General features: G+C 57.4%; 1 protein-coding gene across 2 annotated transcripts in view; it reads right to left on the bottom strand.

The window, feature by feature from the left end:
* Nucleotides 1–711: 711 nt before the first annotated feature.
* ARHGAP35 (Rho GTPase activating protein 35) overlaps nt 712–24,622 on the bottom strand; it is a 35,110-nt gene continuing 11,199 nt past the window's right edge. The window contains exons 1-7 of one of the 2 annotated variants that reach the window (XM_068909547.1): nt 16,242–16,692; nt 10,731–14,635; nt 5,782–5,926; nt 2,192–2,269; nt 1,822–1,953; nt 1,235–1,340; nt 712–1,115 (exon numbers count right to left, since the gene is read on the bottom strand). In XM_068909547.1, coding sequence (XP_068765648.1) covers nt 758–1,115; nt 1,235–1,340; nt 1,822–1,953; nt 2,192–2,269; nt 5,782–5,926; nt 10,731–14,426 — 4,515 coding nt within the window. In that variant the 5' untranslated portion in view covers nt 14,427–14,635; nt 16,242–16,692 and the 3' untranslated portion in view covers nt 712–757. Of the gene's footprint in view, nt 1,116–1,234; nt 1,341–1,821; nt 1,954–2,191; nt 2,270–5,781; nt 5,927–10,730; nt 14,636–16,241; nt 16,693–24,622 lie in introns of those variants that run through there. The other variant, XM_068909546.1, reaches the window with a different exon arrangement.

Raw genomic sequence — 24,622 nt, 5'->3', positions numbered from 1 at the left:
TTGTTTTTTTTTTTTTAAAGTGCGAAGAGACCCAGGAGGGCTCGCGCGGGGATCGCTCCCCGTCTTCTCCCAGTGGTACCATAGAAAGTCCGGGTAAAAAGCGCCCGGGAAAAGCTGCGGGACGCGGGGAAAAGCCGCGGCGGCCAAGGCGGATGCGCGGCGGCACCGTCCGAGCTTCCCGGGCGGCGGGGGGGGGGAAAAAAAAACAAAACAAAACAAAACCAAAAACCAATCCTCGTGGCGGCGTCACCTCCAAATCCCCGGCGGCGTTTCGGTAGCGTTTCCCGAGGAACGCGAAGGCAGCTGAAACGTCCCGACGGGCACCGGCTGCCGGTTTTCCGAACCTCTCTAAGTGCCAAATAGCTCGGGGGGAAGCGGGGAGAGAGACGGAGCGACGGGACGGCCCCGAGCCGCGTCCGGCGCTTCCGAACCGTCGGAAACCGGGAAGGTTTCGGGGTTGGGGTTTTTTTTTTTTCTTTTTGTTCGTTCGTTCCGGTTTTGTTTTTCCGGCGTCGCTGTCGGTTCGAAGGGGGCCGCGAGGTCCGGAGGCGCTGCCGGCGGACGAGCCGACGGCGGAAAAGCGTCCGCGGCGCCGTCGGTGGCCGTCTCCCCCGCCGGGAGCGCGAGAACCACCTCAATCGTTTTGCCCGCACGTGCGCGGTTTTGGGGTGGTTTTTTTTGTTTGTTGGTTTTCCGGGTTTTTTTTTGTCCCCCCCCCCCCAAACGCCCTCGGCTGCAAAGCGCGCAGGGGGGGGGGTCACAGCGTGTGCTGCTCCGCCGGGAGCGGGACCCCCGGCAGGAGCGGCTGGACGGGCGAGCGCGGCGAGGGCGGCGGGCTGCGCGGCGGCGAGGGCTGGGCGGGCGGCGGGCCGAGCGGCGGCGGGCCGGCGGGGCCGGCGCCGGGCGAAGCGGGAGCGCCGGGCGGCGGGTCGGGAGCGGGTCGGTGCTGGAAGAAGAAGGGGCACTGCTGGATGAAGAGTTCGATGATTGTCTGATAGGTGCGGGTGGCCGTCAGGGCGTCCATCGTGCTGAAGTCGGGGCGCATCAGGGTGGGCCAGAAGCAGATGGAGAGGTTCTCGCTGGTCATCAGGTTCACGCGGTGGTTGTGGCTGACCCTGCGGCAGCGGAGGAGAGAGCGGAGCGCCCGTCACGGCCGCGGCGGGGGCTCCCCTCGCCCGACCGGAAGGAAAGCGCGCGGGTGGGTTTTTTTGTGGTTTTGGTTTGTTTTACGTACTTGTTCAAATGACTGATGACGTATTTGAAGACCTCGTAGTTCTCCCTGGGGAATTTCTTCAGCACCTCCTTCAGCGCGTGCAGTTTCTGCTCCCGGTCGTTGATTTCTAGCAAAAACGGGGCGGGGGGGAATAAATGAATAAAGCGAAGCGGGAGTCGGGCGCCGGCGGGGAGGAGGCGAAAGGCCGGCGAGGTTGCGGGCGCCGAGCTCGGAAAGGAGAGGCGCGAGCGCCGCCTCCCTCCACCGGCGACTCCGCTTCGCTCCCGAAAGCGGGTGCAACCGGCTCCTCCGATTGCTTTTTTGTTTTTTTCCCCCCTTTTTCTCCTCCGTTTTGCCAGGATTTCTCGGTTTTAAAACCACCCGCAAAAGGCAGCGGCACCCAAGGGTGCCGGCACCTCCTCTCCCCTCTAGATGGCACCAGGGGAAGGCGACGGAGCAGCAACCGGCTCCTTTTCCAGCCCTCCGCTCGGTCACGTTCCCCGGCCGTAGCTCTTCCAAACCGGGGAAGACGCCGGTCGCGAGGCCCCGGCTCTTCCCGGAAAAGCGGAGTCGCACGGAAAAGAGCGAGCGAGGCGGCGGATACTCACTGTGGGCCTCCACCAGCTCGATCTGCATGTTGTAGGGCACCAGGGGGTCGGGCAGCTCGGAGAAGAAGCTCTTCATGGCCCCGGCCACGGTGTTGACGGTGAAATCCTTCTCGGCCAGGTCGAGCCCGTGATCTGCGAGAAAAAGCGTCCGAGGGTTAAAACTCGGCCGAGACAGGCGGTCGCGACGGATCCGGATGGAAAATCCACGTCGCGAGCGGCTCCGTCGGCGCCGCTTCCCGCGGGAGGACGCCGGGAAGGCTCTTCCGCAGGGTCCTCGGGAAGGCCGGAAAAGGCGCGAGAGAAGAGCAATTGGGGCGGCCCAGCGGCGTTTATCCGCGCGGCGTGACGCCGTCCGGGGAGCGGACGTTACCTTGATCGAACTGGCGCTGCAGGCTCTCCATCTCCGACTTGTTGCCGCTCACCCGGTAGATGCCCTCCGTGCTCAAGCCTAAAGGGCGAGAGGAAAAAAACAGAGCGGAAAAGTCAGGGCGAGGAGGGAAAAGCGGAAAACGAGGCGTCGCGCGGCCGAACCATCCCGCCGCGCGGGGGGAAAACCCTCCGGCAGCGCCGGCTCCCTCCCGCCCGGGTATTCCCGTTTCCCGCGTTTTAATAAACCGCGATCAGCCGTTTTGCGATTTTGAAGGAAACTAAGAGCGTTTCGAGGCGTCGTGGCGATTTCCGGCGATCCGCTTGCCCGTTTAGTTGACCAAAGCCCGTTTTCGTCCCCGGCCTTTCGCCGTCCGTCAAAACGCCACGGTTTTCTCCGACGGGTCCCATGTTCCCAGGCACCTTCCCAGCTCCGCTCCTGGCGTTTTTGGCCCTTTCCGTGCTTTTGAGGCTGAGTTTAACGTTTTTTGCCCAGCTCAGGGGATACCCGTAGCAGCACGTGGTTTAAAAAACCGCAGTTTTCCCTTTTTTGGCTTTAAGTCACTCAGATTTCCACGGCGTTTGTCGGCTTCGCTCGCCGTAGCCAGGATTTCGGCTTGGTCCGCTCTTAAAAAAAGCTTCCTGGTTATCGCCGAGGCCCCCGAGCGGTCAGAGATGGTTAAAACGAGCAGGGAAAAAGCGAGGTGAGGAACGACGCCGAAATAACGCTTGGAACCGCGCCGGGGAAACGGCGCGTCCGACCTCGGAGCGGGGACGCCCGGCCGGGGAGAGGCCGCGGAGCGGAGCAGGGGCTCAGGTCTAAAAACCACGTTTCTCCTTCCCTTCCCCTTCTTTCCCTCCTTCCCTTCCCCTCTTCTCCTTCCCCTCCTCCTTCCCCTTCTTTCCCCCCTTCTCTTCCCCTTCCATCCCCTCTTCTCCTCCTCCTTCCTTCCCTCCTTCTCTTCTCCTTCCCCCTTCCCTTCCTTCTCCATCCTTCCTCTCTTCTCCTTCTCTTCTCCATCCTTCCCCTCTTCTCCCTCCTTCCCCCTTCCCCTTCCTTCTCTTCTCCTTCCCCTTCTCTTCTCCTTCCCCTTCTCCTTCTCTTCTCCTTCCCCTCTTCTGCTCCTTCCTTCCCTCCTTCTCTTCTCCTTCCCCCTTTCCCTTCCTTCTCCATCCTTCCCCTCTTCTCCTCTTCTCCATCCTCCCCCTTCTCCCTCTCCAGCCTGCCTTCCCTCCTTCTCCAGCCTTCCCTCTTCTCCTTCCCCCTTCACCTTCCTTCCCTCCTTCACTTCTCCTTCTCACTTCCCTGACTCCATCCTTCCCCTCCTTCACTTCTCCTTCGCCCTTCCCCGTCTCCATCCTTCCCTTTTCTCCTGCCCCTTCCTCTTCCTTCTCCATCCTTCCTTCCCTCTTCCTCCTCTCCTTCTCCATCCTTCCTTCCCTCTTCTCCTTCTCCATCCTTCCCTCTTTCTCCATCCTTCCTTCCCTCTTCTCCTTCTCCATCCTTCCTTCCCTCTTCTCCTTCTCCATCCTTCCTTCCCTCTCCTTCTCCATCCTTCCTTCCCTCTCCTTCTCCATCCTTCCCTCTTCTTCTCCATCCTTCCTTCCCTCCCCCTCCTCTCCTTCTCCATCCTTCCTTCCCTCTTCTCCTTCTCCATCCTTCCCTCTTTCTCCATCCTTCCTTCCCTCTTCCTCCTCTCCTTCTCCATCCTTCCTTCCCTCTTCTCCTTCTCCATCCTTCCCTTTCTCCATCCTTCCTTCCCTCTTCTCCTTCTCCATCCCTCTTTCTCCATCCTTCCTTCCCTCCCCCTCCTCTCCTTCTCCATCCTTCCTTCCCTCTTCTCCTTCTCCATCCTTCCCTTTCTCCATCCTTCCTTCCCTCTTCTCCTTCTCCATCCTTCCTTCCCTCTTCTCCTTCTCCATCCTTCCCTCTTTCTCCATCCTTCCTTCCCTCCTCTCCTTCTCCATCCTTCCTTCCCTCCCCCTCCTCTCCTTCTCCATCCTTCCTTCCCTCTCCTTCTCCATCCTTCCCTCTCCTTCTCCATCCTTCCTTCCCTCCCCCTCCTCTCCTTCTCCATCCTTCCTTCCCTCTCCTTCTCCATCCTTCCTTCCCTCCCCTTCTCCTTCTCCATCCTTCTTTCCCTCCTCTTCCCCTTCTCCATCCTTCCTTCCCCTTCCTTCTCCACCCTTCCCTCCTTCTCTTCTTCCTCCTTCTCTTCTCCTCCCCCCTTCCCCCTTCCCCATCCTTCCTTCCCCTTCCTTCTCCACCCTTCCCTCCTTCTCTTCTTCCTCCTTCTCTTCTCCTCCCCCCTTCCCCCTTCCCCTTCCCTCCCTCCTCCTCCTCCTCTCCTTCCCTCCCTCCTCTTCGCATCCCCTCCACCATTACCACTCTCACGTTCTCTCCCCCTTCGGGCTCCCGACGCGAGGGCAGCGTTAAGATAGCAGCCGGGGCGGCAGGTCCTCTCTTTCGCAATGCTTCCTTTACCCGCCGAATATTTTTGAATCCGGTCCGAAACGCCGGGATCAGCCCCTGAATCGCTCCGAACCGGCTGCTTTTTGCGGAAAGCTTCGGAGAGGCTGGGAAAGGGGTCGGGGAGCGAAGCCTCGCCGGCGCCGCGGAGCAGCGAACCGAACCAAAGCGAGAGCTTGTCCAAAGGAAAACGCAAATTGTTGGGCCCGAGGGACAGCGGAGGTTTCATGTAACCGGAGCTAAGCGCGCAGACGGCCCGCGGAGGACTTAGCGCCTGGGTTTTGTTAGACCCAGCCCTCGAATGACGAAGAGCGAGGATGTTTGATGTTTTTCCACCCAAAAGCGAGGAGGTCACCGCTGTCCGGCTCTGGATTTCACCGTTGCCCTTACCGGCGGACCAAGGCGGCCTGTCTGCACTTACCCATCTTTAACTGTTACCGATTACGCTCGGATTAAAAGGGAAAAAGCCCGTCAGCCCCGGCCTCGAGCCCGTAACGTGTTGGTTTAAACCCGATTTTGCTGCCAAGGCATCAGCGGTTTCATCCTCGCCAACCGGGTTTAATTCTGCGCCCTGCACGTTACACCCCAACGTTGTGCGAACGCGTTTGCCAGGTAATAAACAGTCGGGGAACCGTTGTATTTTGCTAGGAAATAGCCTCCCAAAAAAAGAAACTCCTCCCCAAGACACCGCACCATCCGTGTTTCACCCAACGGGGCTCGGCGGCGGCGCGCCGAGTCCTGCCCAAGCGCTTCCTCGCCTCGTTTCCTTGAGCGCTCGCAAGGCAGAGAAGCCGTGAAATCGGCCCCATAGCGGTCCGAAGCTGCACGGCAAGGGGAGCGAGCGCGCCCGCGGCCATACGCGCTGCGCGGGCGTTATCGCCTCAGCAGGCGGGTTGTTTTTTTTTAAATTATTGTCGAAACCTCAAGCTTGAGTCTTTCCGAACTGTGAGACTTCTCAAGCTGCACCTCGAGGGCAAGTTTAGCTGGCGGCTCTCCCCGAAAGGAGACCCCCTTACCTGTCGCTTCGATGTACCCGATGCATCTCTCAATAAAGATGGGGACCCCCTTACCTGTCGCTTCGATGCACTCGATGCATCTCTCGATAAAGACGGGGACCCCCTTACCTGTCGCTTCGATGTACTCGATGCATCTCTCGATAAAGACGGGGATGGGTTTCTCTGGAGTCACTACATTGGTCAAAGGCACCCCGAAATAGTTGCTTTCCCACGTAGTCTTTGTGATGGACGGCCGAGGTTTAGGCTTTGGTTTCTGCAGGAGAGAGCGCACAGGAGTTAAGGCAAGTATTAAAAACGCATCGGTTTTTTCAGGCGAGGTCACGAGCTGAACGAACCCCCGCTACCCCCAAAGCGGGAAAGACGAGGCCTCGGGTCCCTTAAAAAAAAAAACAAACAAACCCTCCCGCAGCAAACGGTACCAGAGCCCATAATTCGGCTCGTCCCAGGAGCTGCAGGCACAGATCTGCCGGGGGGAAATTTCAGCCCCGGATGAGCTCGCTCTCCTTCGTGGCCTTTCGTGGTCCCCTAAAACGCAAGTCTAGAAACCAAAAAGAACCCTGTTACGGACCCGAAAACGCTCCGTGACGAACGCTTACGTCCCATCCGCTTTCTGCGGCAGGAATGGGAAAGCAACCAGAGACGGAGCAGCCGCGGGCGATGCTTTTCCAGCGCGTTTCCTTACGCTCGACGAGGGCAGAGGGAATCAAACCTCCGGCACCCACGGACGGGTTTTTTTTGACCCTGGGCGCGACGGTTCCCCCCGTGCTGATCGCTGGCTCGCTCGCGCTCTCTGCCGCCGGCGGAAACCGCAGACGTCCTGGGAAACGCTCGCTTTCGCGCCGCGTACTCGCGCTCCCCATCAGGGGATCGCCCGGAGAGGCGGTTGCCCGTCTTCGCTCGCGCCGTCGTTGCCTTTCCTCCTCGCCGCCGAGACCACTCGCCCATCCGGGGGCAAAAAATCCAAGGAGCCGCTCGGGCGCCTCCGTTTCCAGCCCGTCGGAGCCTCGGAGAAAGTCTCGAGCGACCTCCCGCGGTAGGAGCCCGCGAGAAAGGCTTCCCAAAGCTCTTCCCGGCGGGGACGTTTTCCGCTCCGACTCCGTTCCCCGGCGTCGGTTTGTTCCCCTTTCCTTCTCGAGACGGCGGCGCGGACGGCCAAACCTTTGCGCCAAGGTATCCGAGAGCCGCCTCGGAGGAAGGAGCGGCGTTCCTCGCGGCCGCGACGCTCTCCCTGGGGAGTTCAGGATGTAGGACGCGCTCCGAAACGGCACGGCAAGCCCGGACGGCGCGGAAGGATTTCATCCGCCTGCCGCCGAAGCTGTCGCGGGGCGAAAAAAATCTGCCCTCAAACTCCTAAAAAAAAAAAAAAAAACCTCGGTGAAAACGCAAAATTCGGCCCGCAAAAGGCTGGTTGGCGTTCGCAGAGGAGCCCGCTGCCGAGACGCGGGCGTATATCCGCGCTGAAGATGGGACGGGAAAAAAAAAAAAACCCAAAAATACGGTATTGCGGCTGTCGGGGTGGCGAGGCTCCTACCGTCCTGCCCCGCGAGCCAGGGACGAAACCATCCCGGCGGAGGCTATGGAAGGAGAGAGCGGTCACGGAAAGCTTTGGGAGCGACGGAGGGTTGCCGCGAAAACGCCCTCCGAAAAGCGGCGGGATCTACATAAAAGCCATGCGAAAACCAAAACGGACGGAGCAATTAAAACGCCCGAGCAGTGATTTTGCTTTCGGAGAAAGGGGGCTGCCTCCGCGCGGCCCGGCTTCGCCTCCGCAACGGGCGTTTTGTTCTCCGGCACAATTCGGGGCTTCAAAACCCGGCGAGCTGCGTAAACAAGGGGCCGAATTTCAGCCTGAAAAGGAAGAAGGGGAGGGAAAAAATTTGTAAAGACTCATTTCTTAGCCCAAAGCAAAGAGCGAATGTGCCCAACGGCCAAGTTAATTATCAAAGGAGTCCTCAAGGGGATAAAAATAAAATAAAATTCCCCGTCGCCTCATCTGGGAAATTAAAATATTGGCAGGGAAAAGGAAAAAAAAAAAAAAAAAGAAGGAAAAAGCACCGTTTACCGGGCTCGGCTTCAGCGCAGCGGCTTTCTGAGCTGCCGCTGCATGGGACAGAGCAGCGGCAGGCTCCTCCGCAAAGGGAACCAAACGCTGCAAGGCAAAAAGAAAACGTGAAAAAAAGAAATAAAAAAAAAACGGAGTTTCAGGTCTGAAGCTCCAGGCGATATTTTAAAACCTGAGATATTAGCGTCGATCGGAGCGGGAAGGTGAATCAGCCGCTTATAACGCAGCCCCTTCGAGAGCGCTACGGTCAAACCGTGCGGAAAGACATCGTTAGGCCAAAAAAATAAAATAAAATAAAATTCACCCCGGGCGAAGCAACCGGTTCCCCCGAGCGAGTTTCCGAGTTTGGCGGCCAAACCGCAGCATCGCTCCTCCGTCTTCTTCCCGCCTAGGAATCGCGTCCCTCCGTCCCGTTTAGTTACTCGCCGCCCGGCAGAGGTTTGAAGACGCTCTCCGTCCGTTTCCGACCGAAAGCGGCAAAGCTTTTTAATCGACTTGGGTGTTTTTGCAGGGCCAGCGAGCGCCGGGAATCGCCGCCAGGTCCGAAACAGAGCAGCACAAGCCGTGGGTTTCTTTTTTTCCCTTAAGCTACGGATTTCCTCAGCGCCGGCTACGGGGTTTTTTTCCCCCCTTTCTTAAAACTACTCCCCGAGCAAACGTTCCCGTCGTTGTAAGGGATGTTCCTCTGGTTTAATCCACCGCGTATTTCGGGGATGTTTGGAAATTTCGACGGAGGCTCCTTTCCCCTCGGAGGTGTCCGAGCCACGGAGAAACCGCGGCGAGTCCAGAGCGCGCGGCTCCCTAAAAATAATTATTAGCTTCCGCCACGTTACTTCCCGCTGCGTTAAACCGTGGCGGATTTGCACAGGGTCTGTTTTTAGCGTTAAAAGCGAGCGTGCGAGACCGCGAGGGTTCGAAAACCGCCAGCTCTCAGCAGCTCGACGAAACCCTCCGACCGCTGGACGAGATCTCCGAGGCTTGAGGGCGGAAAGAAGGGAAAGAGGCTTCCGAGAAAGTCTTGCCGGGCCGTATAACCCGGGCAAACGTCAGCTGCAGCCGAGCGCTTCCTCCCTTCGATAACGGCTCCGCGACTTCCTCCGGCGGGAAACCGGTTTCGCCGACCTACACCGTTAACGGCGGCCTTGCCCCGTATTTTGGAGACGGGCGTCTACAGCGCATCCTCCTCCGGATCCCCGCTTTCAAAAGCCTCGGAGGTGCCGCAAGCGCTCGCCGGCGGCTTTCCCTACTCACGATGCAAAGCGTCGCTCGCCCAGGGAGAAACTCGGGAAGCCGCCGCGTCGGCCGCTTTCAGGGGAAAACGTCGGGTTTTCGGGCCCTGCGAAAAAAAAAATAACCGGCGTCTTGCGCGAAGGTTATTTCCGGCTGCGACGGAGCAGGTCGCCGGGATCTTCCCGGTGTCGGATCAGTAGCAAGCCCGTGGGTAGGACTAAAAATTACCTTCACCTGAATTTCCGGAGGAGAAGGGTTGGTGTTTGTCCAAAGGCGATTTTACGTTTTCCCTTAGCAGGCGAACGGGCGCATCAACCGAGGGGACTCGGAAGGGCTTCGACTGAAAACGAAACCGGAGGCGGCAACCTCCTCCCCGAAGAAAGCGCCGAGCTGCAAACAGCTCGGAAAGAAGGAAATCAAAGAGAGAGAAAGGCGGCGAGACACGGATGCACCGCGGAGCGGGGGAAAAATACCCAGGCGCGGCTGCAGAGCTGGACGAGCCTTATTATTATTATTATTTTTTTTTAATTATCCCCAACCGGCCGGCCGAGGCCGATCGCGTCGCAGGCGACGCGCGTGCCCGGCGCACGGGCAAGTTCGGGGCTAGGGAAGGCGGACCGACTTTTCAGGTCGTCGCCGACTCTTTTTAAAGCCAACGTGGCGCCTCCTGCTCTGCTTTCTAACCGGCTTCGCGCTGCGCCCCCCCCCTCTAGTTCCCGCGGCACGTCGCTTCGCTCTTCTAGTTATTAAGCTTCTCGTTAGGAATTAGGAGGAGAATTTCAGCGGCTGCCTGGAAAAAGGAAGGAAAAAGAAACGTCAGGTTGAAGGCGCGCGTGCAAAAACGTAACAGGATCGAGCCAAGTTTAGGCTGTCGCCAAAGCATCTGCGAACAAACGCGGAAAACGCTTCTCCCGGATGCTTTGCTCCCCACCGAATCGTTTCTTCACTGTTTTTAAGAGACACCCAGGAGCGTTGTAACGAGACACACGACCAGCGTATCCAAAGGGGCTCGGCCCCGGCTTCCGTCACGCGGTAACACGCTTCCATCCGGGCGGTCTCAGCGGAGCTCGGCTCGGCTTTTCCGACCGTTATCGCGGCGTCGCTACGCGCCGGAACCGAGACGCTCGTTAACCTCCGGATAACGCGTGGGGGAAAAAAAGCGGATGGGGAAGAAAAAAGAAAAAGGCAGAGCGGCCATAAACTAAACTTCTGATGTCGCTCAGGAGCGACTTAAAGACGCCCACGGTTTTACCGGCGACGGGTCTATCCGTTCCAGCGCGTCCAGCCTAAAATCAGCGGCGTTGATTTGTTTCTAAAATCAATCTCATTTCTTTAAAGTTTCCCCTGCTCAGAGGGCTCGTACGACAGAGGGAGGCTACGCTTTAGCGAATCCGCGTTGCGGCTAATGGCGCCTCCAAACTAATTAAAAGACATCCTGGTTAACTTGTGAGCGCAGAGTGAATTTTCTTGGGAAGCAGAAGGGATAAAGTCTTGCCGAGAGAGCGGCCGCAGCGGAAAGGACGGAGCTACGGGCAGGGCGGAAGGTTATCGGACGCCCGGTTGGCGCGGCCCGAGACGGCAGCAAACGAGTTAACGCCCAAAACGAGAGGCTTAACTCCGCAGAAGTCAGGGCCTGCAGGGAAAAACGCCAACAACGGCGGCGACGTCAAGGTTTTCTCTCGTCGTTCCGACTTCGTGCCTAGATATATTCGGACGGCGGCCCCAGCAAGTTCCCCCAAACTCAAGGCGGAAATTACTAGCTTACCTTCGTCGTCCTCCTCAAGCTCCGCAAGATGTTCCTCCTCCTCGGATCCTCCCCGTCGGCCGTTTCGTAGGGAATAACGGCATTATCGCCTTTATATCCTTGGGAGGTCTGATCCTCCTCCTTCTTCCGGATGGGTCCCAACTCATCGTCGCTGCCGACGCTGAAGCTGGTCCGGTAGCTGGCGAACCTGCCCAGGCGGGCGCACCGCGTCCGATACAAAACCGGCTTGCTGACGGCGGACACCTTCCGGCCCCGTTCCAGGGAGCTCGTGTCCATCTCGCTGTCGGAGCCGTTGCCGCTGCCGTTGGACTGCGCCTTGTTGATGTTGCGGATGGTGATGATCTTGCCTTGGGTGCTGTCGTGAGGCACCGAGTAGATGTTCTCCTCCTCGTTCCTCGGCTTGACCACGGCGTCCATGGGCTCGGCGTAGTCGGACGGATCGAAGCCGTCGGTGGGCAGCCAGCTGCTCGAAGACACGGATTTCCGCTGGCCGTCTCTGTGCCCTTGGTCCAAATACGACAGATCCCCCTTGGTAATGTCAAAATGCACCGGGGGCTTTGGTTTCACCGGAGGAGGTACTTTGTTGTTCAACTTGCTTTCAAAAGTGTTCATAACCGAAATGAAAGACAAACTGTCGTTCCCCTCCAGCTCCATGGAAAGCTTCGAGTGATCTTTGGGCAAGGCAGGCAGGGACGTGTCCTCCCTGAACGGGCTGTAGGACGGCGGCTCGATATCCTCCTCTGAATCCTGGAGGTTGGAGTTGCAGAGAGGGGAGCCGGCTCGAGGCGAGTTGAACACCTCCTCCGTCGTGCTGCACGCTTCGGCGACGTTGTCGTACATGTGCGTGGCCTCGATGATGGTTTTTTTCTCCACCACGTCTTTGAAGAAGGAGTGGAAGATCTCGAGCTTGTGCTGCGGCTGGCTGCAGGGTATCGTGGTGAACTTGCCGTCGATCTCCTGGGCGATCTCCTCTCCCTCGGTGAGCTGCTCCCTGCTCAAGTCGTTGTCGAGGATGTCGATGGAGCCGTCGGTGAGCGCCACGATCTGTATGGGGATGATATCCTGCACTTCGCAAAGAAAGGCACGTAACATGGCCAAGGACGCCTTCCGCTTGGCCGAGTAAAACACGATGTACCCGTGCACCAAGCGGCTTTTCCGAACGCTGAACGAGGAATGGTACGAAAGGATGGAGAGCTCGACGCGCCGCCTGTGCGGCCCTATGGACAGTTCGAGCAGGACGGAGCTGCTGCTCGCGCACTGGGCGGGTCGGTACGTCGGGGACTGCAGAATCGGCACGAGGATATCGTCCGCGCTGAAGGGGTCTCCGCACATGAGGCACATGACGATCCGCAGGTCGACGTCGGCCAGCTCCTTGATGCTGGAGGTAGAGCTCACCAGGTTCAAGTTGCGCTTCGAGTCCAACAAGCCCTTCAACACTTGGCTGATTTGCTTCTCGTTGATGTTCCGGCCGTAGCCGATGCCGGCGGACGCGGGGTCGAGAAAGACGCACTGCAGCTTGCTCGCGATCTGCTGCCCTTGCTGTATCAAGCTGTGCAGCGTCTCGCCGCTGGTGTCTCCCCTCTTGTTGACGAGGATGAGCGTCAGAGGGAGGTGGGCCAGGTGGTTATCCCTTCTGCCGATGGTCGACTCCCGACTCTTCTCGATGCTCTCCACCACGTAGGACAGCGACTCCTTCGAGTTGTAAAGGCAAAGGCAGCCGTGAGGCTGAAACGTGGGCGTCTGAAAGGAGTTGACGGGCAGCCGGACGTTGCCCTCGATGGGCCGCAAGGACAGCTCGTACATTTTGCCTTCTATCACGTACTTGTCGTCGTTCGTACAAAGAGCCCGGATCTCGTTGGCCAGCTCCCGTGCCAGGCCATCTTTACCCAGAATCACCAGATTAATCCTATCGATATTGGAATCGGAAAGCAAGTTTTTCTGATTGCGCTCCGACGGTCTAATGAAGCGGGAACTGATCAAGTGCTCGATTTTTGAGTCTATGCAAAGCGGGCAGCTGGGGCAGGTTTCCTTCGTTGGGTGATACACGAAATGGATGTGTTTCAAAATAAGGGCGTCCCGCTCCGCCTGCAGCTTTTGCAAAGCTTTAAATCGTTGCTCCTCTCCCAAAACGTCTTGGATGACGCCCATTTTCTCCTTGCTCGGTTTAGCGTCAAGTTCCAGTTCATAAAACAGTTCCGAATACTCCAAGAGCAGCTCCTGAAACTCTTCCTTGGCCTTCTCGATAATCTGTTTTTGGTGCTTGCTGTAGATATCCATATAAATAGATTCCTCCAGCCACATGTAAAAATCCTCGTTCATGATGAAACTGCGCGCCTCCTCCCAAGGCTTCCCGGGCGTTATGAAGGGGGAAGTCTCCAGGTTCTCCTTGAAAGCTCTCCTCATTTCCGCTCTTTTCCTCTCATTCCTCAGCTTTTCCAAGTGAGCTTCATAAAGCTGCTCGGCGGGCTGAGTCTCCATCAGGTCGAAAGGAATGCGTTCGTTTTCCATGTTGTCTATGTGGCTCGTGGCGTCCCAGGGGGTCTCTTCGAGGACGACGAACCATTTTGAGAAGTCGGGCTTCGTCTCCAACAGTTTCTCGACCTTCACGCAGCTCAAGTGATCGATCTCGTCCAGGTCCGGGATGAGCGCTTCGAAGGCTTGCGGAAGCATGGCGAGATACATCTTCCGTCGGCGCTCTATGTGCTCCTGCTTGAGGCGATGGACGTGCTGCAGGAAGAGCTTCTTGGCTTTCTGCGTCCCTTCCAGATACACGTAATCCTGATACTCTGGCGAGGACTGCATCTTGCGGCTCACGTTCGACCACGTCTCGTTGTGGTTCTTGACAATGCGGCTGACCAGCCACTCATACTTGTCTTTAGCGGCAGCTATCTGTTGGCTTTGCTGTTTCAAAGCTTCAAAGTAGGGGATAATTTTAGTCTTTCCCCGGCTTTTATCGATTAGCTGCACTAAGGTGCTGAAGGCCAAGTCAATGTTCACATTGGATCTAGCAGACGTCTCCACCACCTGGAGGTTCTTTTTGCTTAAGGCAAAAGTATGGGCATCTCGAATGTACCGCTCCACCCCTTCGTCGCACTTGGTCAGCACCACCACAATGGGCTTTTTCGTTTTTGCGAGCTGATTGTAAAGGTTGGAAACAAATTTGAGCTGATCGTCAAAGTTCCTGTTCATGCCCCTGCTAACGTCGATGCAGAGCAGAAAGCCGTCAACCAGCAGCTTTCCATCCGGCATCTGTTTCTGTTCAAAGTCCTGCTCCAGCCCCAGCTGATCAGTGCAAAAGTACATGAGTTTTTCAGCCGAGGCGAGTTTGGTCGCCGCAGCCCGTTTGATGTAGGGCTGCAGGGCCGTGCTGCGATGAGGCTGGAAAGTCTGGTCGTCGATAAACTCGGTCTGCTCCACGACGTGCATTTTACACTCCACGCAGTCCTCCAGGGAGCGTGCCACTTCGCCCCAGTAAAGGAAGTGGTCATTATTGACGACCCTCCCTCCAAAGTCACTGGTGCTGAGAACCGAAGTGTGGTCCAAATGAAACTCGTCCGCACTGGGCCGGACGAAGCGGTTGCAAAGGCAAGACTTCCCGATGCCGCACTGCCCCTTCTCCTTCTCCGTGCCGGATAAGCCCACCACGCTAAGGTTGTAGGTGGGAATGCGGACATCTTGCTTTCTTGCCATCATCATCGTCCGCACATCCTGTCCCCGTCGACCGCTTCCGAAGGGATTAGTGTTTCCAGGCCCCCGGGCGAGTTCGGAGCTTGTTGGAAAGAGGGGTGGCGGTTATCAAAGCAGGCAGGCCGCCAGGGCGACGGCGTCTGGCGTTCCCATACCGCGCGCACCAGCAGCGGTTCAGTCCTTGCTGATTCCCGTACTTGGGCAGCCTACGTTTCCCCCTAGGAAAAATAAATAAATAAATCAATCAGTGTTTTAGCGTTGCAAACACGGCTCAAACAGAGCTAATTCCATCAACGTAATTTAACCTTCCGCACGGCCTCGAGACGCAAAGGACTCCAAGCTGTATTTTATTTTATTTTTTTGAAACCGGCGCAGCGTCTCCCAGCCCGACTTTCGCGCTCGTCTCCCGTCTCCCAGGCGTCCGGCTTCACCCGTTCGTCCACCGGGACGAAGGGAAGCGCCAGCCTGCAAGCGACGGTCGTCGGCTCGGCCGCCGAATCGGGCTGTCGCCGCCCGAGCGCGAGCGACCCGGTTGCGTTTATCGGGAAGCTGCTGCAGCGTCCAGGAGCACCACGGCAGCGCGCACACGGAGGACGCACCGGGGGAAGGAGGCAACGGCGCCGTTGGCGCAACCCAACGGCGAGACCGAAGACCAGGCCTCCGCCTCGGGGGCCCGGGGTCGGTTTTATGGGCGCTGCTGACCGAACGCCGAAAATAAAGGGGCAAACGGTCACGTTGCCTCTTCGCCTTTCGCCTACGGTCAAGCGTAGCGCCAGCTCGCCGCCCGATACGACTTCCGCGCGGGGAGGATGGCCCCTTCCGCCCGTGGCGGATAGACTTGGTCTCAGCGGCTCACCGTAGCTTAAAAAAAAAAAAAAAACAAAACAAAGGGAAAAGATCCAACTAACTCTGTAAAAAGGACTCCGACGAGCATCTCAGCTGCTAAGCGGAGTCTCCTCTCGAAACAAGCTCTCCCGGAGCGCTCATTTGACGGAGGAACGATCCCAATTACCGGTTTTGCGACGGAGCAATTCGCGGCGTTTGTTTGACAACGGCGGAGCAAAAAAGGGGGTTTTTAGGCTCGCGAGAAATCGGAACGAAATCGCGTACAGGGGACGCCGCCGGTCTTCGCAGTAACGCCGGCCTCGCTGCCAAAGCCGATGGCCCTCGGACGCACAGTCAGTGCGTTTTCTTTCGCTTTGATGTCCGGATAATGCGGTTTTACCGGTTCTTCAAGCAGGACCCAATTACACAATAGACAAAGGCTGCTGGAATCGTGAAATGCTTTTGTACTTGGGGGGGGGGGGGAAAAAAACAAAAAACCACAAAAAAAACCACCCTACTGTAAGATTTGTTTGCCAAAAAAAAAAAAAAAACAACAAACCACGTTTAACCCCTCTGCAAGGTCGCTGCAATCAGCTGAGTCACCAGGTTACCTGATCCAAAGGCTACGGGAGGAAAGAGAAAAGGAAAAAGTCTCGAGACTTAAATACGCGGAGCGGCGGGAGGCGAGGAGCCGGCCTGCGACCCCTCTCCAAGAAAGCGCCGTTTCCTCCGGGAACGGCACGGGTTCGCCCCGGCGAGGCTCTGCGGGGACGGCAGCAGCAGCTACGGCGCTAAGCGGCTGTCGAGCCTTTCGTTGTTCGCGAGCGATCGCTCCTCGCCGGACGCGAAGCAGCGCGGCTCCTCCCCGGGAGGCCGTTTGGGCGTCCCCGGCTGTTTGCGCCCAACAGGCGCCCGGAACCTGTGTAACACCTGACCTGGCCCCAAATGAGGGTTTGGGGTTTTTTTTTGCAACTGATTTTTTTCCTCTAACCAACGCACCTGAGTTATTTACGGATGGTTCTCCCTCTCCTCTCTGTCCTTTCTTACTGCTCCTACCACTCAGTCGGGCCGGAGATCACCTGCGGCGGCAGCCTGAGCTTAACCCCGGACGATTCGGCAGCGAGGAAGCGTTCGCGGAGCTTCTTTCGCCAGCCGAGCCGGGGACGGTCATCGCCGACGGAGGGGCAGGAAAACGCGGCTGCTTCTGCCCCGGCGCGAGCTCACGCCCCAGCCGCGCCGAATCCGGGGAGCCTCGGCGCCCCGTTCGACCAAAGCCTCGTCAAAGCCGCGTCCGCAGGTGAATTGCTCCGTTTGCCCCTGCCAAAAAAAAGCTTGAAAGCTGAGGAAGATCAAGTGCGGGGGGGGGGGGAAAAATAATAATAATAAATAAACAAGCGGCAGGCGACATGTCACCTCTCTCCCGGCAGCCACCCAAACCCTGCCCGGCGGAAAACCTTCTCTGAGGAAATACGCGGGGGGGGGAAGCGATTATAAAAAGAAAAAAACATCAGCTTCTGGCTTACGCGTCTCCCCTGGGAGCCGTCCTGGCAGTCGAAGTCGTAGTTTCAGCTACGGTCGGGCGAGAACAGGTCCGCGGGACGCGCGCGCAGCCGAATTTTGTGCAAAACCGCTTCGGAAAGAGAGTCCCGGGAGCGCGCTGAACCGGAGAAGGTATTGACAAACCCAGCAGGCCGGAAACGCCTCTCAAGTGCCACCAGACAGCCACAAAAATACGAGGCCGACGAGCTCGGAAAGCGCTCGATCCCGTCGACGGGGCCGAACACCCGGCGCTAAACGCTCCCGGCGTTTTGAAGTCAGGGGAAGCAGCGGATAATGCCGTTCCCCGCGGCCAGCCGATAGCCGGAACCGCTCCGCGGATCAAAACGAACGCGCCGCTTTCCCCAAGGAAAGGCCTTCCCGGCGCCAAGCTGCAGCAGAGGGACAAGCTCTTAACGAAAACGGGGTTTTTTTCCCCCGGAATTTGGAGAGTTGCTCTGAGAGGTGTCGGCCGAAGGCCAAAACAGGGCTCGAACCCGGATGCCGGCGTATACGGCATAGCTAAGACACATGAAAACGCAAGATATTTAGCTCTGATAAAGGAAACGACGGCGTTTTCCAGGGGAACAATTCCGCGCTACGGGAAAAGAGCCCTTTTTCCAAGGAGCGCCGCCGCGGTCGGCCAAACGCCCGGCCCCGAAGAAAGGATTTCGGGCGAGCTGTAAACTTTCTCGCCGTGCGCCGACGGCCCGAGCGGCGAAAAGCTCCGAAATGGGTCATCCGTATCTTTGGAAAGACGGATTGAAGCTTGGAACCATCTGGAGCCGAAAAGGTTTAATCTCGAGCAACAGATGGGCCAACGCTTTGGCAGAGGGGCAGGCGGGCGAGCCTGCGGCAACGCCTCCTCGCGCCGCGCTCGCCCAGCCCTCGGCGGCATCCCGATTCCCCTTTTTCACCGCGCCACGAACCTGCCGGCGGCACACGAGCGCCTTTTTCCAGGCCGCGCGGGCGAGGAGCCGCTTGGGAAACTATTCGGCGGGGCGCCGCGCTTTGAATGAGCCAGGAGGGATGAAAGCGTGGCGTGAGGGGCCAAAACGACGGGAAAACAACCCGAAACGGGGCGAGCCTGAGAGCGGGGCCTTCGGTGTGCAGCCCGGATTAAGTCAATTCAATCAAACATGCGCGATCCGCTAATAAAAGCGGGGCTCAAACGAAGCGCGGGGAGAGGACCGCAGCATCGTCGTTACGGATCGCAGAGGCGGACAGGTTTTCTGTTCGCCTCCGCCTTGCATAAAAGTGACCTTTTTTTCCCCGCTCTCCCCCTTTTCCATGGGGGGAAAATCAGTGAAGCCCGCAGAAGCCGGTCATAAAAGCGCTTCCCCGAAGGAGTTTGGAGAGCAAAAGCGGCTTCCAGCGGAGGCAGTTTCTCAAGTACTTCCTTAAATCGCACCCCGCCGCCTTCATCCCGCTAGTGTTTATTTTCGCAAGCATTTCTTACGTTGGCAGAGAGCCCCGGGAGCGAGCGATAGATCCAAACGCGCCGCAAATGGGGCTTCCGTATCAAAATTAGATAAATTAGGTGGTGATAAGAGGAGGAAAGGGAAAAAAAAAAATCACAGCACAGGCTACGGGACGGTCAGAAGCGCCGGTAAATCGCTGGAGGATAATTTCTGCCACCTCCTCCTGCCTGATACCTTTCAAAAAAGTCGGATTTTCATCACCTAAGCCAGACCTGTAAGGCTTCAGAAATAAAACAAGCCCAAAAGAGCTTTTAAAAGCGATGGGGGAAGCGCACAAGCTAACTCTCGCTGGCCAGAATCACTCGAGTTTGCTAGTTTTCCCAGCGTTATCTCTACGTACTAGCAGGCGCTCGGAAAGCAAAGCGACGGGCTCGGCGTCAAGGTGATCGCCTCTCACGGAAGTAACCGAACCCTGGATTCGGACCTAAAAAAAAATAAGATACAGAAACGGTTTCACGTATATTCTGTTAAAGCTCTCACTCGCGTCGGCGCCTACGGCTAAAACCCCGGGGAGGACGTGGGTGCTCCTGCGGCGGCCCCTCGCTCCGAGCGCGATCAAACGCGGAGCCCAGTTTCATAAAGAGTCGTTTCTCCTCCGCCGGGACGGGGGGACGGGAGGAAAAGCCGGTCTCTGTCCCCAAAATCGCCCTTTCCCCAGGGACACAGCTAACCTGCAGGCAGGCGAGCAGGCAGTTTGCTTTCGTTTCGTTCCTAAAACCCTGAGTCAGGAGTTACTCATTTACGCGCTGAAATATCCTCCCAGGGAAATTCAGGCCGAGAGAGATTACCCGGGAGGACCAGGAAGGAGGAAAAGGGACCAACGTAGCTCGGAGCAATTCTCAACACACTTTTTTTTTTTTTTTCTTTTTTGGCCGTTCGGTTTGGTTTTCCCTCTCAAGAAGCTGGCAGCACACCCGGAGAAGGAGGGGAGAAGAAAAAAAAAAAAAAAGGGAATGAAAGAAAGGGGATTTTCTACCCCCCCAATATCCGAAACCGGGGAAGCAGCGCAACTGCGGACGACAGCGCTTTGTGCAACGCTACCAATAAGCCGGAGGCAGCTACGAGCCCTAAAGCTCCGGCTTTCTGACGCCAGCGGCCGGGGAATTAATAGCAGGAGCAATCGAGCAGCTTCCCCAATGTGGTTCGAACGCAGACAAAAGCTTTTGGGCTCCTGGCGGCGGACGGGAGCAACCCGAGCGCACCTCGAAAGCCCATCCGGGGCGGGGGGGGTCGTGGCGATTCAAAACCCCACGAAGGCCGGGAAATTCAAAGGCCGCTCGTGCCGCGGTTTCCTTGGGTTGTTTGTTTTGAAATCCGAACTACCTCCGCGCCTTAACTCTTTCCGTAGGTCGAGGCGATCGTCTCGGAGGCCGGTTGGCGCAAATCCACCCTCGCGCGTACCACGGGGCCTGGAAGCGCGCTGCGGAGCGTTAAAGGAAAGCGGTGGGGGGGGAAAAAAAACACCCTCCGGCGTACAACTCGGTCGGGGCTCAGCTCTTTTTGTGGTTACCGGGTACGTCTCGTTTGCTGACGAACGGCCCGCTGGAACGTAACAGCTCGTTGGGCCAAACCTGTCCGTCTCACGCGCGATCCTGCCCGGGAAAGTCTTTAGAAGTGTCTGTTTTAAAAAGAGAACAAAAAAAAGCATTTAGGATAACTGTTTTAAATGAAACGAGCTACGGCCCTAAACAAGAAGCTAGGCTACGCACAGGCAGAGACGGAGGGAATTAAAAAAAACCCCACGAGGGCAGAAAGCAGAGCTGGAAAAGCTTTAAGCGACGCCTGGCCGGTTGAGTCCGCTCCGTTCCTTCACGCGCCAGCCGGAAACCACAACCCAACTAGGAGATTTTGGCAGAAAACAACAACAAAAAAAGGTAAGTTGGGCCCGTTCGCTTTGCGTTGCTCGTGGGGGAGCCTCATTCACGCCAGCAGCGCCGGTTTGTCTCGAGAGAGAGAAGGGAAACAGGAGGAGGAAAGCGCCCGGGCTGAGGCCAAATATCGCGGAGCGCTTTCTGCCGGAGTCGGGAAGGCAGAAGGGACGTTTTTTCCCCCCTCGTTTTTATTTCAGCCCGGCAGCTGTCGAGCAGATCGATAAAACTTCTTCGGCCGCCCAGCAAGCAAGCAATAACCGCCTGGAATAAGGCTGCTAAAAGGAGCCGGGCAGCTGGCGGCGGCGCGTATTAGCGCTCGTGCCATCTCGCCACCGGTCCCTCGGGGACGCGAGAGCGGGGCCAGCGAGCCACGATCGATCCCGGGAAAAAAAATCAGCGGAGGAGGCGCGCGCGGCGCTGGGGTTCGAGAGCCGGCGTTTGCGCTCGCACCGCTTCGACTCCCAGGAATAAAATAAAAAGGAAAGACGAGAGCGAGCCTAGCTCAAATCTCTTCCCCGAAGCACGTCGCCGAGACGGGCAAACCCCAACTCCCCGCCGCGCCGCTGCCAGCTCCGTGGCTCCAACGGCACCACGTAACGACGCAAAACTACTTCCCTTAACGCGCCAATTCTTTAACTCGATTATCCAGCAGGAGGTCACGGAAATAACGCGGCGACGGAGCTGGAGAGAAATCCTTCGCTTCCCCGGAACGAGCCGATCTCGTTATCGGTCAGCGTTTATCTACCTGCGCATCGAATCGAAACGGATGTAAGAGGCTGAAATCTCCAAGGCTTTCCCCGACAGGAAAGCCGTTTGGGCGGCGAGCGCCGGCAGCAAAGCCGCGCCGAGCGATCCCAGCGCCCGAGTCCGGGACGCCGGCCAGCCTGGAGGCCGAGCCGCGGGATCACCGTGGCATCCCTGAGGGACGGGGACCCGCGAGCTTCGGGCGGTTGGCGGGCCGTTGCCCAGCTGGTTTTAGTCACGGTGTTGCAATTGGACCTACCGGTAGTTTATATAAGTTTGTTTCTGATTGAACAATTAAAAAATATATATATATATATTCCATGTTATTGCCGCACGTCCACAGCTGCTTCGTTAAGATCACCGGAAGTCCGCCGGCGCCGAGGTCCTTGGGAGACGCTGCCGCAGGTTGGCCGCGCGGCTGAAGCGTCGGGTGGCACGCGCCAGGACGCCGGATCCGAACGGAAGCTGCTCTGTCCTCCACGACGGTGTCGTTTCCATGCCCCCCCACCCCCTCAAAGCCTTAAAAAAACCCAACCTGGGAACTTAAAACCGGAGGCCTCGATTCAGCCGTTCGGGGCGATACCGCGAGCCGCCCCGGCCGCTTCGAGGGACGGAGCGCCGGGTAGGTATCGGAGGGGCGTAATCCGCACCCCAAATGTTTTCGAGTCACGGCGGCAGCCGGTAATTCCAGGTATTCCGGCGCTGCCTCAGCTATCTCAGGCATTTCTGCGAGCTCGAGCGCTGCGTTATCTAAGCGCTGTGAAATATCTCGCAGCTTAAATGGTGGAAGAGGTTGGCCGGGAGCCAAGTGGCCTGGACTCTCTCCCCAGCTGGGTCATTAAATCTCTCTAAAGGAGGGAGGAAAAAAAAAAAAAGGGGGGGGGGAAAAAAAGAACAAGCAACAAAAAAAAAAATATAGGCTTTAGTTAAACGGTATCTCATATCCGTAACGGCGGTCCCACCCCCCCGCGAGCGCGCTCCCCGGCCAAAGCTTTCCCGCACGGGGACAGGGAAAGTCCACGGTTCCTAACGAATAGGAAGATCTCCGTAATTCTTAATCACGCTGGTAACGAGCGGGGTTTAGCCAGGGACCGGAGAGCCATAAATTGAACAAGCGGCTTACAAGAAACGGGGAGCTCCGGTACGAGGCCTGAACGCCGGGCAAGCGGCGGGGACGCGTTTGCTTTCAAGGTAACGAAGAAGCCGCTGAAGCCAACGCCAAACGTCCTACATCGGCACGCGGAAGAAACGCCGGCGCGTTATTTGGGACGCAGAGACGTACGGCCGAGCCGCCGCGACGCGTTTAAGGCGGGCTCCAGGAACAGCTCACGAAGCCGCCAGCCAGCGGGCTCGTTCCCGGAGCGTCCTGCGGCGGCAGACGCGTCCGAGCGGCGAGATAACACGAAGCGAAAGGACAGACGTCCGAGCCGTCGCTCCAGGCCGCGGCCCCTTTCCGATAAGTCTTTGTTTAGCCGTACGACTCTGCCAGATGTTTAGCCGCAGTAAAACCAGGCAAGGTGAAAGAAAAAAAAAATAATCTCGGTCTAAATCTCACTTGCTCTCGCCTAGGTACTCAGAGCGTGGCGGTAACATCCGAGGAGGCCGGGGACCGTATTTAACGGCGGATAATCTCTCCCTTTCGGAAGTCGCTTTCCCCCGAGATTACAGCACGAGGAAGGAACAGGCCGGCGCGTTTCTTGTGCGGATTTTTAACCGCTAAGGTGTTAGACCGCGTTCAGAAATAAAGAAAACGGCAGCCTATAAAGCGGCGGCGCACCTCCGCCTGCGTTTCGCAGCAGCTCGCTCACCGTTTGCTCTAAGAACGACACAAAAAAGATACACCGAGACAAGCCGGGAAGATACACCCTGATGCTTCCAGCAAGTGAAAAAGAAAACGGCGCTTCCTAGAGCGGCTTATTCCTGTTCTCCGAAGTGACTCTCGCACCCCAGAGTTCCCGTTTCGCCGCCGTCTGCGGAGCTGCGCCTCCTAAACGGAAGGTTTTTGGAGGGGAAAAAACCAACAAACAAACAAACAATTTTGTTCCTGGGCATCCAGGAAGGAGAGGCACGACGAAACGCGAAGGCAAAACACGGCGCCAGAGGAAAGAGCTGCGAGCGCCTTTGCTTGCTCGCCTCCAAACGCAACCAACCCCGCCGCCGACCGGCGCGTTGAAATTTTGTTGCTTTCATAAGCTGATAAAAGGCTTTTAAATCCCTCCAGCGAGAGGAGAGGCAAAGGTCAAGCGCATCAGGACGCTCGAAACGCTACGCGCTGCTGCGGGAATATTAATCCCATCAAACCGCACGGTCTCCTCCCGTCCCTATTGCCATCGTTTCGGTGCCTTCCAAGCAGCTAAGCGCGAAACCAGCCTGTTTAGGGGTTCAGGGGTTGGTTTTTTTTTGGCATGCAAAAGCAGCAAATCGGTTCTTGTAGAGGCTTTTTGTTTTCCGGGTCGCGTGCGTCTACGCCCGCTGAAACGAATTAAAAAAAAAAAGAGGAAAAATCGAAACGGAAGACAAGTCCTGCACGCTTCTCAGGCAGAGGTTCTCAACGCAGAGGTCGGCGTTAACGAGCGGCTCTTCGTCCGGGTGCCGCTTCCGACTCGTCGTTTGGGAAGCGGGGTTCCCGGCCCCCCCAAAAAAAACCAAAGCCGCCGGGTCTGAGGCGCGTCCATAGAAACGTCGGCTCTCCCAACGGCTTTGCAAGCGTTCAAATTTCACAGAGATACAGATGTGCTTTTTAAATATATATAAACATATACATATCTATAAATATGTATTTTTCATATATATATATACACACACACACATATATATATGTATAGAAGTGGCCTGTAACCAAAAGCATCAGGAGGCAGGAGACCGCTACAAAGGCGCCTTCCAGGGCATTTCCGTTCAGCCTCCGTGACTCCGTGCGGGCGGGAGCGATATCAAGGCGCTCCAGGTAGATCCGGGGATCGATCCAGGTAGATCCCGGGATCGGCCGGCAACACCTCAACGGCCTTCCCCATCCCGGAGCAACCGCCTGGTTGCGGTTATCCAGGAGAGCACAAGCAACGGGAAATTTTTCTTGCCTCGTTTACTTCGCGCGGATGCAGGGAAGCGGCTGCTATCCAGGTGTTTGCCAAGTCAATCGTGCCGTACGGGCCACGGTTTGGGCCGGCTTCCTCTCATCCAAGAGCAAAATTCGCTCCCGGAGGTCCCGAAGGTCCCCTATAGTCGCGCGCAGCATCAAGAAAGGCAAGGAGAGACCCATACGTTACGGATGAACTCGCAGGAACCGTCGACGGAGGCGGATCCCCGAACGATTTGGGGCCGTTTTCCCTTCGGTCAGCCCAAACTCACGACCCGCAGCGGCCCAGGCACCTCGGGAAGAGGTTCGGAAAAGGAGGTGTCGCGAGGGAGCTGGAGCGCCCGCGCCTCTTCCGAAGACAGCGGCGGAGCTTGCTGCGGTCCCGCTCGCACGACGACGGCTTCGCTCGAGCGAGACGTTTATTCCTCCAAACGTTGGTCGCGTTCCGCAGCCGTCTCCCGATTATTCCTTGTCCTCCCGGATCCCAGATAGCCTCGATGCACGAAAAACCACGCGGAGGTTTTTCCGCTCCTAACGATTCAAAGCAAAACCCGGTCGGAAACGGTTCAGGGTTGCGGCTGAAGTCTTCCGGCCTATCCAACGTTACCTGGCTTAACAGAACCGCTACCAGTCGCCTCGCTAAATCGTAAAAAGCGGCAAATTAACAGCGTATTT

This window comes from Struthio camelus, chromosome 16, assembly GCF_040807025.1.
Source record: "Struthio camelus isolate bStrCam1 chromosome 16, bStrCam1.hap1, whole genome shotgun sequence".
Lineage (NCBI taxonomy): Eukaryota > Metazoa > Chordata > Aves > Struthioniformes > Struthionidae > Struthio > Struthio camelus.
Note: the sequence above shows the minus strand (reverse complement) of the source record. Positions and strands in the feature narration are given on the sequence as shown.